Raw genomic sequence first — 14,548 nt, forward strand, 5'->3', positions numbered from 1 at the left:
AGGCGGTGCTGGTGAGGGTCCGGATGTGGGGGAGGAAGGATGATTGGGGGTCGAACCTGACGCTTAGGTTGACGAGGGCCGAGAAGGTGCAAGTCCAAGTGGTGCTGATGCAGTAACCCTCAGCTGCCTCTGTGTGTGCTACTCCCGGGCTCGAGAGACAGAGACAGACCCCAGCCACAGCCACTGCATCTTATATAAGCACTGCAGGTCAGTAACCCGAGGAGTTGGGATAAACCACTGTGGGACAGGGAGGGAAGGGTTTCCTAAATGCATCTAAAAGGTTATCACGAGCGAAGTTGCTGAGCTCCTGAATGGGGCTGAAGGAAAGGGGGAATCTCTTTGAGTCATCTTTTGTGAGTTTTCAGAAAAATATGGAAGAGTAATCTGCATAAGACTATGTCACGTCTTTTCAAAGCAGAGAGAGAGAGAGAGCGAGAGAGAGGTTGATTCTGTCTCCACACAGACTCAGTTGTTTATGATACTCTGTCCCCTGGAGTTGTGGGTTCACCTCTCCCTTGAGCTTGAGCTGATGGTTCAGGGTGACAGTTCACCATTTCATGTCGCAGCCTGGCTCTGTTGATAGCATTTTCGCCTGTGATCTGGTCATTCGGTCGTGGGTTCAAGCCCCAGAAAGCGATCTGCTCATCGACTATCAACCAGGTTCCTGCTTACTGCTCGGGAAACAGAGGCGCGTGGAGTTAGGAAACTTGCCTAAGGTTTCGCCAGGTCCAGAAATCAAACCCAGGCTCTCTCACACGCGAGGGTGAGTGCTCTAACCACTCCGTTACAGGCTCCACAACTGTCCTGTACTGGACTGTACTGGACTGTCAGCCTCGACTATGTTGGTTCAAAGCCCGAATGTGGGGCTTTTATTTCGCCACAAAATATGCAGTCAATTCACTTTGCAGCATATCCTGCGAAGCGCTTTGAGACGTGTCAAAGACATGATAAGGCGCCGCATCAAATGTAAGGATTATTATTATTATTAAATTGAATGAAGGGTTTCCTGATTCGAAGTGAGAGTGCTGGCAACTGAGCCAGGCTGATGTCTGCCTGCTCCTAAGATATTTATTCACTGTGGCTTCAAAGGGTCAGTCAGCAAGCGATCAGACACTCTCTTTTCACTCTGCAAAATAGTTTTGAGGAACCGACGGTGGAACTGAGATTGATCTTTGTTGAGCAGTTTCTGCTGTTCATAAATAACTCGGTACAGAACAGGAACAAAGGTTCTTGACTGTGTTCAATCTTTGAGGGTGAGTGGGCTTGATGCCATTGAGGAAGGTGTTACAAAATGTGAAAAATAAGTACAGGTCAATAATAATAATAATCCTTGCATTTCAGACAGCACCTTAGCATGTCATTGAGATGTCTCAAAGCGTTTCACAGACTATATCGTAAATAGAATTGACTAGTTTGTGGGCAAAATGAGGTAGTCAATTGGACACAGCAGTGTCCCATAAACAATTGTGAATTGAGTAACCCAATTTTTTTTAAAAAGGGATTATTACACCCGGAAAGCGATCTGCCAATTGACTTAACCACCAGGTTCCTACTTACTGTTAGGTCAATAGGAGTGTGTGGAGTAAAGAAACTCTGCTGAGCAGGGCTATAGGGAGAGCGCGAGAGAGTGGGATTGATTTGGATAGCTCTTTTCAAAGAGCTGGCACAGACACGATGGGCCGAATGGCCTCTTTCTGTGCTGTATAATTCTAGGATTCTATGACGGAAACTTGTCTGAGGTTTTGCCCTGCCTGGGAATCAAAGCCGGCTCCTCTTGCTTGCGAGGTGAGTAATCTAACCACTGAGCTACGGGACTCTAATGTAACACAGAAGTGGCTAAAACAAATAACCTAATAAATGTAATAAAGTAACTAAAATAATAATCCCTCCAAAAAAACAAAAACAATAATAAATTGGTCATTTTCAATCCACGACTGTTTGTGGGACATTGCTGTGCGCAATTGGCTGCCGCATTCGCCCACAAATATACAGTCAATTCACTTTACAGTGTGTTCTGTGAAGCGCTTTGGGACGTCCTCCCGACGTGAAAAGCGCTATATCAAATGCAAGGATTATTATTATTAAAATATACTTACACTTTTTACATTATAGCTGTGTTCGAATGTTTCAAAACGCTTCACAGTAATTCTAAAGCTGTGTCCTCTTGTTCTCCTGTCTGTATTAGAAATGACTATTCTGGGTTTACTTCTTCATTCCATTGAACCACAATTTAGTCATGAGATGAACGACAAGATTGTTGGCCAGAACCTCGGGAGAAACTTCCATTTTTCTCTTTATCGTGTCAAGGGATCTTTAACACCTGGGTTTATCGTCTCTGCCGAGGGACCTCAATTGTGGCGACCTTGACTAGTTGAGTTCCACGTCCCAACTTGGGGGGGAGGTTTGAACTTGCAACCTTCTGATTCAGAGACGAGAGTGCTACCAGCCGAGCCAGGCTGACACTTACGGAGTTCTGTCGGGTAGTGGTTAGAGCACTTGCCTTGCAAGCGAGAGGACCCGGGCTTGACTTCCGGGCAGGGCGAAACCTTAGGCAAGTTTCCTCACTCCACACGCACACACTAGACCTTCACATGAAGAGTATGGGAGGGAATGAGGAATGTGTGAAGAGTATAAACACCGGCATAGACTGGTTGGACCGAGTGGCCTGTACCCGTGTTGTGAATTCTTTGTAATTCTTTGATATCATGCCTCTATAGCGTGGAGTCCTGAAGCTGAGTGGTTAGAAACTCGCCTCACAAGCGAGAGGACCTGGTTCGATTCCCGGGCATTGCGAAACTGTAGGCAAATTTCCTCACTCCACGAGCAGTTTACCCAGCAGTGAGGAGGAACCTTGTTGTTAGTCGATTGGTGGATCGCTTTCCGGGGGGTAATACTCCCTCCAAAAAGAAAATTGGGCTACGACTGTTTGTTGGACACAACTATGAGCAACTGGCTGCCGCGATTTGCCCACAAAATACACAGGCAATCCACTTATTATTGTTGTTATATTCTATTCCCACATATTAGACCCTCAGAGATGGGGAAGAAGCTGCTGCTGATGGATGTTGACTGTGGGGTGGACGATGCCCAGGCTATAATGATGGCTCTGGCGGCTCCCAACGTCCAGCTCCTGGGGATTACCTGTTGCCACGGAAATACCCCGATTGACAACGTGTGCAAAAACGTGCTTCGGGTCTTGAAAGTCTGTCACAGGATGGAGGTGGGTGATTAGCTGCTGCTTTTAAGACAACAAAAGGGTTGGAGAGGAGAAATGGTGAGGAATTACTGCACTGTTATCAGCGATGCTGACCAGTGAGAAGGGCGGTATGTAAATGGGTTTACCTAGCGCCACAACAACTTGCACTTATATAGCGCCCTTCACGAGGGATAGCGTCTCGGAGCGCTTTACATTGGCGGAGTCTGACAACAGCAATAAAGAGGAACCTGGTTGTTAGTCGATTGGCGGATCGCTTTCCAGGGGAAATAATTCCTTATCAATAAATATGTTACCATAGAATATCGCACTTGACATTATTTTACACACTGCAAAATAGTTTACACTATCTGATTCAAACTCCACCTCAGCCAGTGAGGTCCACAGTCTAACTATCCTCCAGTCGCTATCTCATATTTATGTTCCCTGGTTATGGACTCCCTAAGCAATAGTAACAACGTATTTATGCTAATCTTATCGAACTCTCATAATTTTAATAATAATTAGTAATTTCATTTGATATAGGGTCTTATCATGTCTTCGAGACGTCTCAATACATTTCACAGAATATACTGTAAAGTGAATTGGTTTTATATTTTGTGGATGAAACGCGACAACCGATGGCGCACATCACACAAACATGTCGTGGATTAAGTGACCTTATTATTATTATTTTTGGAAGGGATTATTACCCTGGAAAAGCGATCCTCCAATCGAAGTGATCAGACACTATGCAAAATGTAAGTTTCCTTACTCCACACACCTCTGTTTACCCAGCAGTAAGTCGGAACCCGGTTGTTAGTTGATTGGCGGATTGCTTTTCCGGAGGTAATAAACCCTTAAAAAAAATAAATTGGTCACTTATTCCACGACTGTTTGTGGGACGCTGCTGTGGGCAATTGGCTACCGTGTTTCGCCCACAAAATACACAGTCACTCCACTTTACAGGACATTCTGTGAAGCGCTTTGAGTCGTCTCGAAGACATGACGAGGTGCTGTGTCAAATGCAAAGATTATTATAAATATTATTATTATTATTGTTCATTTGTAGAATTGGTAAAGTGTTTCTCTTCGGTCGTATCAGTGGGTTTCTCTTTCTCTCCTCGTTTGTTGCCATGTAGATCCCTGTGTTCCGTGGTGCATGTCTCCCTCTCCTCGAAGACGAGATGTCCGGTGCTGTTTACCACGGGACGGATGGACTGGGTGATGCTCCAGATCCCAGCGCTCCGGGTCTGGAGCAGGTACAGACTGAGCACGCTGTGAATGCCATGATCAGGATCATCGCTGAGCATCCCGGGCAGGTGAGACGTACTCAGTGTAGGGAAGACAATTATAACAGGCAGCACTCAGTGGGGACGTCACAATTCTGAGACACCACACAACTCCTAGACTAGACAGCCATAAACAGAGTGTCACTGGGCCTCAGTTGGCTCCACAGCGATATACCTGGCGACAGAACCTCAGGATCAAGTCGATTCCTTATAGCTGTCTCAGGAGTCCGGAGCCTGCTCAGGATTTACAGAAAATAGTCTATTTAACAGCCTGGCATCGTCAGCAAGGTGTTGAAGAGCAGACAGGTCACCATGGGCTCCGAGATGCTATCCTGTGTGACGGCCACTATTGTAAACCCAAGTTGTTGTGTTGTTAGTTGTCTGGGATGTGGGTGAGTTGGATTTTTTTCCCACTGGATTCCTGCTATTCCCTCAAGCCAGAGCCCTAACAAGTAAGGTGGTCTTAGCGGGAAGGTTACCATGCGATGAAAAGTAAAGTAATTTTTAGCAGAATAGACTCGAACACACGCTCTAGGCTCCATCGGCTCTCTGTGCCGAAACGTTAGGTGCCCTGGGATCAGGTAAGCTGGGAATGTCACTCCAGGGAGAGGCACACTCCATTTCCAGGCAGCAGGACCTCGGTTTACAGTCTCATCCACCAGATGGCACCTCTGGCAATGCAGCACTCGAACCCCATCTGTGACCTGGAGACAAAGATTACATTTCACACTGTGCGCTGTGTAACTTTAAAATCTTTAAAATGTTGTTGGGCGCTTTGAGATGTTTTGACAATACAATCATGCGCATTATTAAAAGCAAGGATTAATATTGCTTGTCGGCCTCCCCAACACCTCCCTCCACAGGCTGCAGATCATCCAGAACTCTGCAGCCCATATCCTCTCTCACACCAGGCTCCGCGACGCTATCACTCCCATCCTCGCTCAACTCCATTGGCTTCCCATCACACAGAGGATATAGTTCAAGAAACTGGTTTTCACCTTCAAAGTCCTCCATGGCCTCGCTCCCCCCTACCTCTGCAATCTCCTAACCCCCTACCATCCTGCCCAGTCCCTCTGCTCAGCAGGCTCCAACCTGCTTCATGTCCCCCGCCTCGCCCGCCCTACCATTGGCAGGCAGGCCTTCTGCCACTCTGCCCCATCCTTTAGAACTCCATCCTGCAGTCCCTCCGCCTCGCCCCCTCCCTCGCCACCTTCAAGACCCACCTCAAGACCCTCCTCTTCGACCGTGCTTTCGATCTCCCTGCTTCTCCCCCGCTCTCCACCCTCCCCGACCCCGAATCCCAGCTTGGATCAGAAACACTGACTGTCCAGCGCCTTGGAACATCCTCTCGACGTGAAAGGTGCTTTGCACATGTAATTTTGTTGTTATTGTTGTTGTTTGACCCTCTTGTAGGTCTCTCTTGTAGCTATTGGCCCCCTGACCAATGTGGCCCTGGCTGTTAAGATGGACCCCACCTTCCCTTCCAAACTGAAACACTTGTACATCATGGGAGGAAACATGGAAGGTGAGTGAGAGAGAGACAGACAGCAGGAGAGAGGGAGACGGAGGGAGAGAGAGAGCCAGAGTGAATGAGGGAGAGGTCAAGCGAGTGAGAAAGAAAGAGCGAGTGAGAGAGAACGCGAGAGAGAGAGAGAGAGAGAGAGAGTGAGAGGGAGAACGACAGACAGAGCTTATGAGTGAGAAAGCGAGTGAATGAGAAAGAGCGAGAGATAAAGCGAGTGAGTGAGAGAGCAAGTGAGCGAGAGAGAGAGAGGCTCACAGCTCTGTTTGAAATGGTTATTTCACATTTAGCTCATCAAACACAGCTCTCATATCTGGTACACGGGCTTGATGTTAATAGCAATAAACTAGTTCTCGTATTTGATATAGCACTTTACCACATCGTCAAGAATCTCAAAGAGCTTCACAGGATTGATTTTAATTGCAGCGTGTAGTGACTGCGTATTTTGTACACAAAAGCACCAATCAGTTTGCGCACTGCAGCGTCCCACAAAAAACAGTCCATGAAGTGAATGAAAAGCTTTATGTGGAGCACTGGCACCGGTAGAATCTTCTCTTTCCAAGTAGTGCCGTGGCTGGGGCCAAAAGTCCTCCAGTTAAAATCAGTCACTACACTTCCCAGTAAAATCTTGTGAAGTGCTTATCATTTTGTGTTGCCTGATATGAGTGAAAGGACCAATTGTACCACAGCAGAGCCTTGTTATAATGTGGTCGCCTGGGGTGGGTGGGTGGGGGGGGGGTCCATAAATTCCAATCGTGAGGCGTGATTGCTGGTCTTGCGGTGCAGACCCTCACGCTCGGTCGACCTGCTAGAAAAATGATCGACGTCCAGGTCATCGGGTCGCTTCACTGTTCGCTACTCGCGCACCAAGGAGGAAATGACATGAGCGATGAGTTAATGAACCATGTTATTTTAGCGGAAAAGCCAGGGAGGGCGGAGCGGGGCACGACTCGCGAATGGGTCTCCAGACTCCGCGGGTAGCTCAACAACATCAACAACTTGCATTTGCAACTGCGTCCTTCATACGGAGTAGCGTCTCAGAACCCTGAAATATGAGCCTGTGTTGGATAGAAATCGATAACATTACATTTTCTTCCAGTTCTGTCAGAAGGCGTTTCATTCAAAGCATTTTTTTTGTCCTTCCAAGGGAGAGGGAACGTGAGCGTGTGCGGAGAGTTTAACTTCAGAACAGACCCTGAAGCAGCTTACATCGTTCTGAATCAATTCACGTGTCCCACCTACATCTCCACCTGGGAATACTGTATCCGTCATCCACTGTCCTGGGTAAACTGCTCACAATAATAATAGTAATAATCCTTGCAATTTACAGCCCCTTTAAAATTATAATTATAATAATAATCCTTGCATTTGATATAGCGCCTAATCACGTCTTCAACACGTCTCAAAGCGCTTCACAGAATATCCTGTAAAGTGGATTGACTGTGTATTTTGTGGGCAAAATGCGGCAGCCAATTGCGCGCAGCAGCGTCCCACAAACAGTCGTGGATTGAGTGACCAAATTAGTATTATTTATTAATTTATTGATTTTTGAAGGGATTATTACCCCCGGAAAGTGATCTGCCAACCAACTAACAACCGGGTTCCTACCTACTGCTAGGTAAACAGAGGCGTGTGGAGTATGGAAACCTGCCGAAGGTTTCGCCCTGGCTTTTCACGGCAGGAGAATGATTCAAACACTTCAAGGGATTTTACTGTGAAATGTAGTGATTGCAGTCAGTTTTGCACACAGCAACATTTCACAAACAGTCATGAATTGAATCAACCAATTTAATCTGGGGGATTCTTGGTAAGGACACCGGGAAAAACTCCCTTCCCTTATTGATTAATACCATGGGATCTTTAATGTCCACTTGAACAGGCAGATGGGACCTTGGTTTAACATCTCATCCAAAGGACGGTGCCTCCAACATTGTACTGTCTGTGTTTTCTAGGAATGCAGCAGCCAATTTGCACACAGCGGTTATAGTAATAATCGTTGCATTTGATATAGTGCCTTATCAAATAGTTGAGAGGGTCTCAAAGGGCTTCCCAGCATTATATTGTAAAGTGGAGTGACTGTGTATGTTGTAGGCGAAATAATGTCAATGTTCCTCAAGCATTGCTTTGGGCTTTCAAGAAGGAAATAGTCAGGTATTTGAAAGGCAGAGGCTTGAAGGGGTATGGGCTCTGTGGCAGTGGGATTGAGTGAATTTACTCTGAAAGCTGGTGCCGATTCGATGGGTCAAATGGTCACTTTCTGTGCTGAATGGGATGATTCTCTGCCTCCAGTGACCGGTTTATTTATTGGGCTTTTTAAAAAAATTGCAGGAGTTTTTTAAAGACTGGGTGAACCAGGACTCTGCGAAGGCTCAGTTCATGAAACGGATAACTGCACACAGCGAGACCTTTGCTAAAAGCGAGCGAGGCCTCAGAGAGCAGTATCAGACACCCGGCTTCGTGCCCTGTGACTCCTACGCCGTGGCTGCCATGATTGACGAGAGCGTGGTGACGGAGTGGGAAGAGTGTGGAGTAAGTGTGGAGTTACGGGGCTCGCTGACCAGAGGTATGATGGTCCTGGACACCCTCGACCTGCTGAAGAAAGAATCTCGAGCTTTTCTGATGAAGAAATGCAACATAGAAAAGTTTCAACAGCTCATGGTGTCTATTCTGAAATAGATTGGTGCCGGTAATAATAATAATATTAATGATAATAATAATAATAATAATAATAATAATCCTTGCATTTGATATAGCGCTTTTCACGTCAGGAGGACGTCCCAAAGCGCTTCGCAGAACACACTGTAAAGTGAATTGACTGTATATTTGTGGGCGAACGCGGCAGCCAATTGCGCACAGCAATGTCCCACAAACAGTCGTAGATTGAAAATGACCAATTTATTATTGTTTTTGGTTTTTGGAGGGATTATTATTAGGCTCTGTGTGGAGTAAGGAAACTTGCCCAAGGTTTCGCCCTACCTGGAATTGAACTCGGGTCTCTCTTCACTGTGTATTCTGTGAATCACTTTGAGACGTCTCGATGACGTGATAAAGCACTATATCAAATGGAGGGAGTCTTATTATTATTAAAGTGAATTGACTGTATATTTTGTGGGCAAAACCTGGCGACCAATTGCACACAGCAGTGTCCCACTATTATTATCATGTCCATCCCGAGCACAATCCATTCATATGTAACGTGGCAGTGTTATTGGTCTTGCTGACTCGTCACTGATTTAAACTGTCATAACATAATAATAATCATCACCATCTCAGGAAGACATTCAAAGCGGTTCATATGATATACTGTAAAATGTAATACTGTATTTTGTAAGCAAACACGCAGCTAATCTCAAATACGTGAAAACGTTTAACTGTGGAATTGTCGGCCAGGACATAAATTGTGGAGACCTACATTGAGTAGACGTGCAAGAGGAATCTATATTAATATCAATGCTTCCATTTGATACAGTTTCTTTCACATTGCAAGAATATCTGAAAGCACTTCGCAGAATATACTGTGAGGTGTAGTGACAATTTTGCACACAGCAATGTCCCACACAGCTGTAAAGTGACTTACCGTTGGCCAGGACACCGGGTAGAAACTTTCCTGTCCTTTGAGGCTGTGACCCGTTCGGGTCCGAAACATTGTCCAGCGCTTTGGGATATCCTCCCCACAAGAAAAGCGCTGTACAAATGTCATTTTGTTGTTGTTGTTTATATCCATTTAAAATGTTCAACAGTCCTAAAAGCCCGACCTCTTTTTGCACTGTGCTTGTTTAGTTAGTTGGTCTAATAATTTTTTCAGTGCATTCTTTGTCAATGCTAAATCGATCAGTTGAATAAACAAACAGTAAATGAGTCATGTCTTCACTGCAATGTCAGTGCATTTTGTTTTGATTTTAAAAAAAATAGCTGTTGATGAACAGGACTGGAGTATTAAGGACATTATGTGCCTCTGATAACCATGTATTTACTGTGTAACTGATGACTTGGGTTCACAGATGGGGGTGGTGTAGGGGGGGGAACTCAGTCATCATTGACATTCACTGGACACCAGGTTAGAACAAACAGGTTCAACAACAACTTGAACTTATATAGTGCCCTCCACACAGGGCGGCGTCTCAGAGCACTGTTCAAACCAGATTGCCTAGACTTTTGGAGGGATTATAGCTCCATTGGGTCTTCGCTGAACAAGCCGCGAGCGGGAGGTTTGCCATTGCTTTGCTCTGTGGTTTTCGCTGGTTAAGGAGGACCCACCCAATGGACACTCTAAGTTCCCCACGCATTGCCTCTCGCAGCTAAATTCTCCTTTGGGCAAGCTGAGTGCATCATGTCCTCTCCCGTGCCATGCTCAGTGACCCCATCACCCCCACCGGCGCCCAACTCCACTGGCTGCCCATCCGCAGAGGTGAGAGTTCAAAATCCCCGCCCTCGCACAGCCTCCAAGGCCCTCCCTACCCTCACCCTCCCCGATTCAGACCCCCGCCTCGGGTCAAAATCCCTGACTGTCCAGGGCCTTTGGGACATCCTCCCGACATGAAAGGCGGTATACAAATATCATTTTGTACTGTATTATATCCTTCTGTGAAGAGAGTACTCACTCCAAGCAGACAAATGGAAACCCACAAAATATAGTTAATTCACTTTACATTATATTCTGTGAAGCGCATTGAGACGTCTCAAAGACGTGATCAGCAGCTATATCAAATGCAATGATTATTATTCATTATATTTATAAACCATATACTGCATATGGAACTCCCATTCATGTAATTTGGAGACGCCACTGAAAATGACCACAGAAACAAGGCACAGAGAGATGGCCTGGTCTCATTGGTGATTGCTTTACTGGATTTAAATAGTAAATTGAATTTGGGATTTGCCCCAACTCTCAGCTTCCTGTGCAAAGAAGAAAAACTTCTGACGAGCCTCCTGCTGCTTGTCCAGCTAGAACCGCCCAAACTGTTGCGGGCTTTGGCTTGGAGAGCTAACAGGAGCTGAGTGGGATGACTCCCTGCCACCAGTGATTGGACTGCTCTTCCAGGTCCTGCCTGCGAACCAGGCTGTGCTGTCGTCAGCAGTGCCCTTCAGTACTGCACATCACCTGATTCAGAAACTGAACTGCTGAAACCACCACAGAGATGAATACTGATATTCCATTGCCAAGCATGTCACTTTAAAGCCAGTTTGCCTCCAAGGAGATCCTGCTTTGCCTCTCCTCAGGAGGATATGACGAGATATTGACATCATATTATCTTTGAACGAAAGGAAGTCCTCGTGCACCTTATTAAAATGACAATGTTGTGAAACAGGAGCCCATTAGGTCTATCAGGCTAGTCAATTAGCTTCAATCCTTTGTCATTTTTCCCCATATTCCATGATATTTCCATGACTGTCACAAGATTGGTCTGGATGAAGACCCTTTGGCCCATCTGATCCTATCTCTCCAGATCACTCCACACCCCCCCGTTTACCTAGCAGTAAGGAAAAACTCAGTTGTTAGTCGATTGGCGGGTCTCTTTTCTGGGGGTAATAATTCCTTCAAAAAATAATAAATTGGGTCACTCATTCCATGACTGTCACAAGATTGGTCTGGATGAAGACCCTTTGGCCCATCTGATCCTATCTCTCCAGATCACCCACCCAACCATCACTCTATCACAGAAATCAAGCTTTTTTTTAAAAAATGAGTCCCAGTGTCCTGGTTTCAACCACCCTTCCTGGGAACCCGTTCCAGTCATTAATTAACCTCAGAGTAAAGAAACGCTATCCTGCTATCTGTCCTGAATTTATAACCCTTAAATCTATAGCCTCCTGTTTTATGCATCCCAAAGATGCCCGTGTCCATTAAGGGGTGCGTGTGTGTGAGAAATAATCCTTGCATTTGATATAGCATCTTATCATATCATCAAGACATCTCAAAGTGCTCTCCAGATTTTACTGTGAACCGTAGTGACTGTGTATTTGTGGATGAACGTACAGGAAGTTGGCAAACCCTTTCTTTAGTCTGACACATATGGAAACCCATCACCGTGCTTGATGAACAAACCAAGCTGAGAATTCCATGCATCCCCCTTACACACGGGAATCTCAAGAGATTGTTGGAATGGAATGCGCTCTCTGCCTGGAGAGACACATCCTGCGTACCTAACTCCAGAAATTATCAGGCGCAGGTTGGCAAGAGCCAAGGCTTGGGGACCCCAGAGTGTGCATTGGGGTAACTGCTGGAGTTTAACCAGCGAAAACCGCATAGCGTGCCATTGATAGCACTGTCTGGAGAAGCCTTTGTAACAGAGCACACCAGTAATATATCGTTGGCGATGGGAGGAAAATGTGAGTGGATGATTTGGCGCTTGGCACTGCTGTAAGCCTCCACACGACACCACCCTGCAATTTCCGCCTATTTAGGTTGATTTGTATGTAGGTGACGTGGTGTGGAAGACTACAACTGTCATTTCACCACAGGATGGCGCTGGATATTAGCAATTTGTGGGCGACTAACAGTGACCCTGTAACGTGTAACACAAGACAAAGTACTGCAGACGCTGGAGATCTGGTATAAACACAGAGGTCGCTAGGAACACACAGCGGGTCAGGCAGCACCCACAACACACGGTTTTCTGCACCAACACGTGGTGGGGGGGGTCTGGGAGGACAGAGAGAGAGACAGAGAGCGACAGAGAGGGTGGGGAAAAGGGGAGGAAGAAAATAAAAAGAGGTGAAAAATAACTCAGATTGATCAATAACCAAACTCAGTTTCTGAAAAAAACTTTTATTTATCTCAAAAGTACAACCCAGAGAATTGTGTTTTAAATCAAAGAACACAAGGAGGGGAGGGAAATGTGTGGGGTGGGGGAGGGGGGGAATTGGAGGAGGTGGTGGTGAGGGGTAGGTCCTTGTTGCCGCCATAAACCTTGGATGTATGTGAGTGTGTGTATGTGCCAGTGTGTGGGTGTGGGTGTGTGTGTGTTTTCTGCTCCAGCAGAGTAAACGGAGATCAGCGAAGGCCGTGTGAAGCACGTCGATGACAGAAAAGAAAAACCAAAGGAAACTGCGATGCTCACCGACCGACCCGCACTGCCGACAATCGTGCCGAGTTCTTGTTTTGTTTTTGTTTTTCGTCGCCCTTTTAAAATACAATGAAAGCCAAAAAATGCCGGATACATAATTATAACCTAGCGTTTTACCAACACATTCCCATTTCTAAAACAAGCACTTTGGCGCTTTTTTTTAAATTCTTAAACGCAGAGAGAGAGGGAAGGAGAGAGGGGGGGGGGGGGGGCGGAGAGGCAGGGAGGGGGGGAGGAAGAGGGTGTCAGTAATTTTCTCACAAAAAAACCCAGAGGAACTTGAACTTAATACTGGAGGGGGAGGGAGAGATATAAACCTTATTCTCCATTACCTTAAAAACATACCATGATACTTTCCTGTGGACGTGGCATTAAAAGGATGCATTTAAAATACTCGCGCCTTCACTCCCTTGTATGTTTGCTTTTGTTTTTTCCCCCTCCCCAACTGAAAGTTTTTGTTTTTAAAAGATGTATTTCACTGAAGACGAGATGACCGACGAGATGACCAAATAAAAAAAAATCAGTGATTTTTTTTTGTGTGTTTTCTTTTAAAAGCTCGAGTACATCGTAACGAAACAAAGCCTTTCTGTTAACACTGGGTAACAGCAATCTGATACAATCTTAATTACAGTCAGGATCGAGGAACTGTGTTATAGCAGATGCGAATCATAATCGTGTGGCAGGAAGCGAAAATAATGATTAGTTATGGCTGAGAACTGGAGCCTGTTCCAGGAACCCGGACACACGTTTCTCCGTGCAACTCAGAACAGATTGGTCCTCTGTTGCGCAAAGGAACCTGAGTAAGAGTTTCTGGACTAAAGGCTCATCCTCGTCAATATTTCACGCTTTAAGCTAAGTCATACTGTGCTTCTGATCCGAGTCCTGGGCGCAGCTCACATCAGTTCTCGTGCTGAAAGTTAGAGTTGTTCGACCAGGGATCGGAACTTCGCCTTCCAGGAGTGGGACGCCAGATATTGTCCAGGTTCTTCCAGGGGTCAAATATTCTGCACAGGTCTTCGATCAGGCCGGGAGCTTGGTTCTCCCCGCCCATCAGATCGGTGGACAGAGGGTTGTTGCTGGTGGGTGTGGTGAAGGGCAGGCTGTTGTCTCCGCTGGCTGACCAGATGGGGTTACTGAAAGGAGTGGTCGACCACAAGCTGCTGGTGGAGTTGCCCAAAAGGATCGACTGGAAGGAAAAATAAAAAGATAATAAGGAATAAGGACAATAAGAAAAGACTGCTATTTGTCCACAGCTACTAAATAAACCTGACATGTGATGTGAATGGAGCACAATCAGACCTAACATTAAAGATGACAACAACAATAATAATAAAAACATTTTGTCAGCTGGGTGTCTGACATGTAGAAGCCCATCGCCGTGCCTAAAGAGAATCCGAATCAAACAAGGCTCCGCGCCACCCACCTACACATGGAAATTGGAATGGAACTCGGGAACTTCCATGTGGAAGTG

General features: G+C 45.9%; 2 protein-coding genes across 3 annotated transcripts in view; one reads left to right on the forward strand and one right to left on the reverse strand.

Annotated features, from left to right (window-relative positions):
• Nucleotides 1-245: 245 nt before the first annotated feature.
• Nucleotides 246-8,731, forward strand: LOC103177227 (inosine-uridine preferring nucleoside hydrolase-like). Of its 2 annotated transcripts, none has more exons than XM_042334345.1 (6): nt 246-353; nt 3,028-3,220; nt 4,336-4,515; nt 5,899-6,010; nt 7,155-7,291; nt 8,336-8,731. In XM_042334345.1, the coding sequence occupies exons 2-6, from the start codon at nt 3,038-3,040 to the stop codon at nt 8,681-8,683; spliced, it is 960 nt and encodes a 319-aa protein (XP_042190279.1). In that variant the 5' UTR covers nt 246-353; nt 3,028-3,037; the 3' UTR covers nt 8,684-8,731. The 2 variants fall into 2 exon arrangements, with proteins under 2 accessions (XP_042190279.1, XP_042190280.1); XM_042334346.1 differs by lacking the exon at nt 246-353 and adding an exon at nt 743-763.
• A 4,554-nt stretch (nt 8,732-13,285) lies between these two features.
• Nucleotides 13,286-14,548, reverse strand: part of tmem131 (transmembrane protein 131) — a 128,944-nt gene continuing 127,681 nt past the window's right edge. The window contains 1 exon segment of the mRNA XM_007891120.2: nt 13,286-14,263. Within this exon segment, the coding sequence (XP_007889311.2) occupies nt 13,976-14,263 (288 nt within the window). The 3' untranslated portion in view covers nt 13,286-13,975.

Source organism: Callorhinchus milii, unplaced genomic scaffold, assembly GCF_018977255.1.
Source record: "Callorhinchus milii isolate IMCB2004 unplaced genomic scaffold, IMCB_Cmil_1.0 Scaffold4, whole genome shotgun sequence".
Taxonomy (NCBI): domain Eukaryota; kingdom Metazoa; phylum Chordata; class Chondrichthyes; order Chimaeriformes; family Callorhinchidae; genus Callorhinchus; species Callorhinchus milii.

Coding starts and splice junctions, on each gene's coding strand:
- LOC103177227 (XM_042334345.1), top strand. CDS start 3,038: ATGGGGAAGAAGCTGCTGCTGATGGATGTTGACTGTGGGGTGGACGAT. Junction 3,221..4,335: donor AAGTCTGTCACAGGATGGAG/GTGGGTGATTAG, acceptor GTTGCCATGTAG/ATCCCTGTGTTCCGTGGTGC. Junction 4,516..5,898: donor TCGCTGAGCATCCCGGGCAG/GTGAGACGTACT, acceptor ACCCTCTTGTAG/GTCTCTCTTGTAGCTATTGG.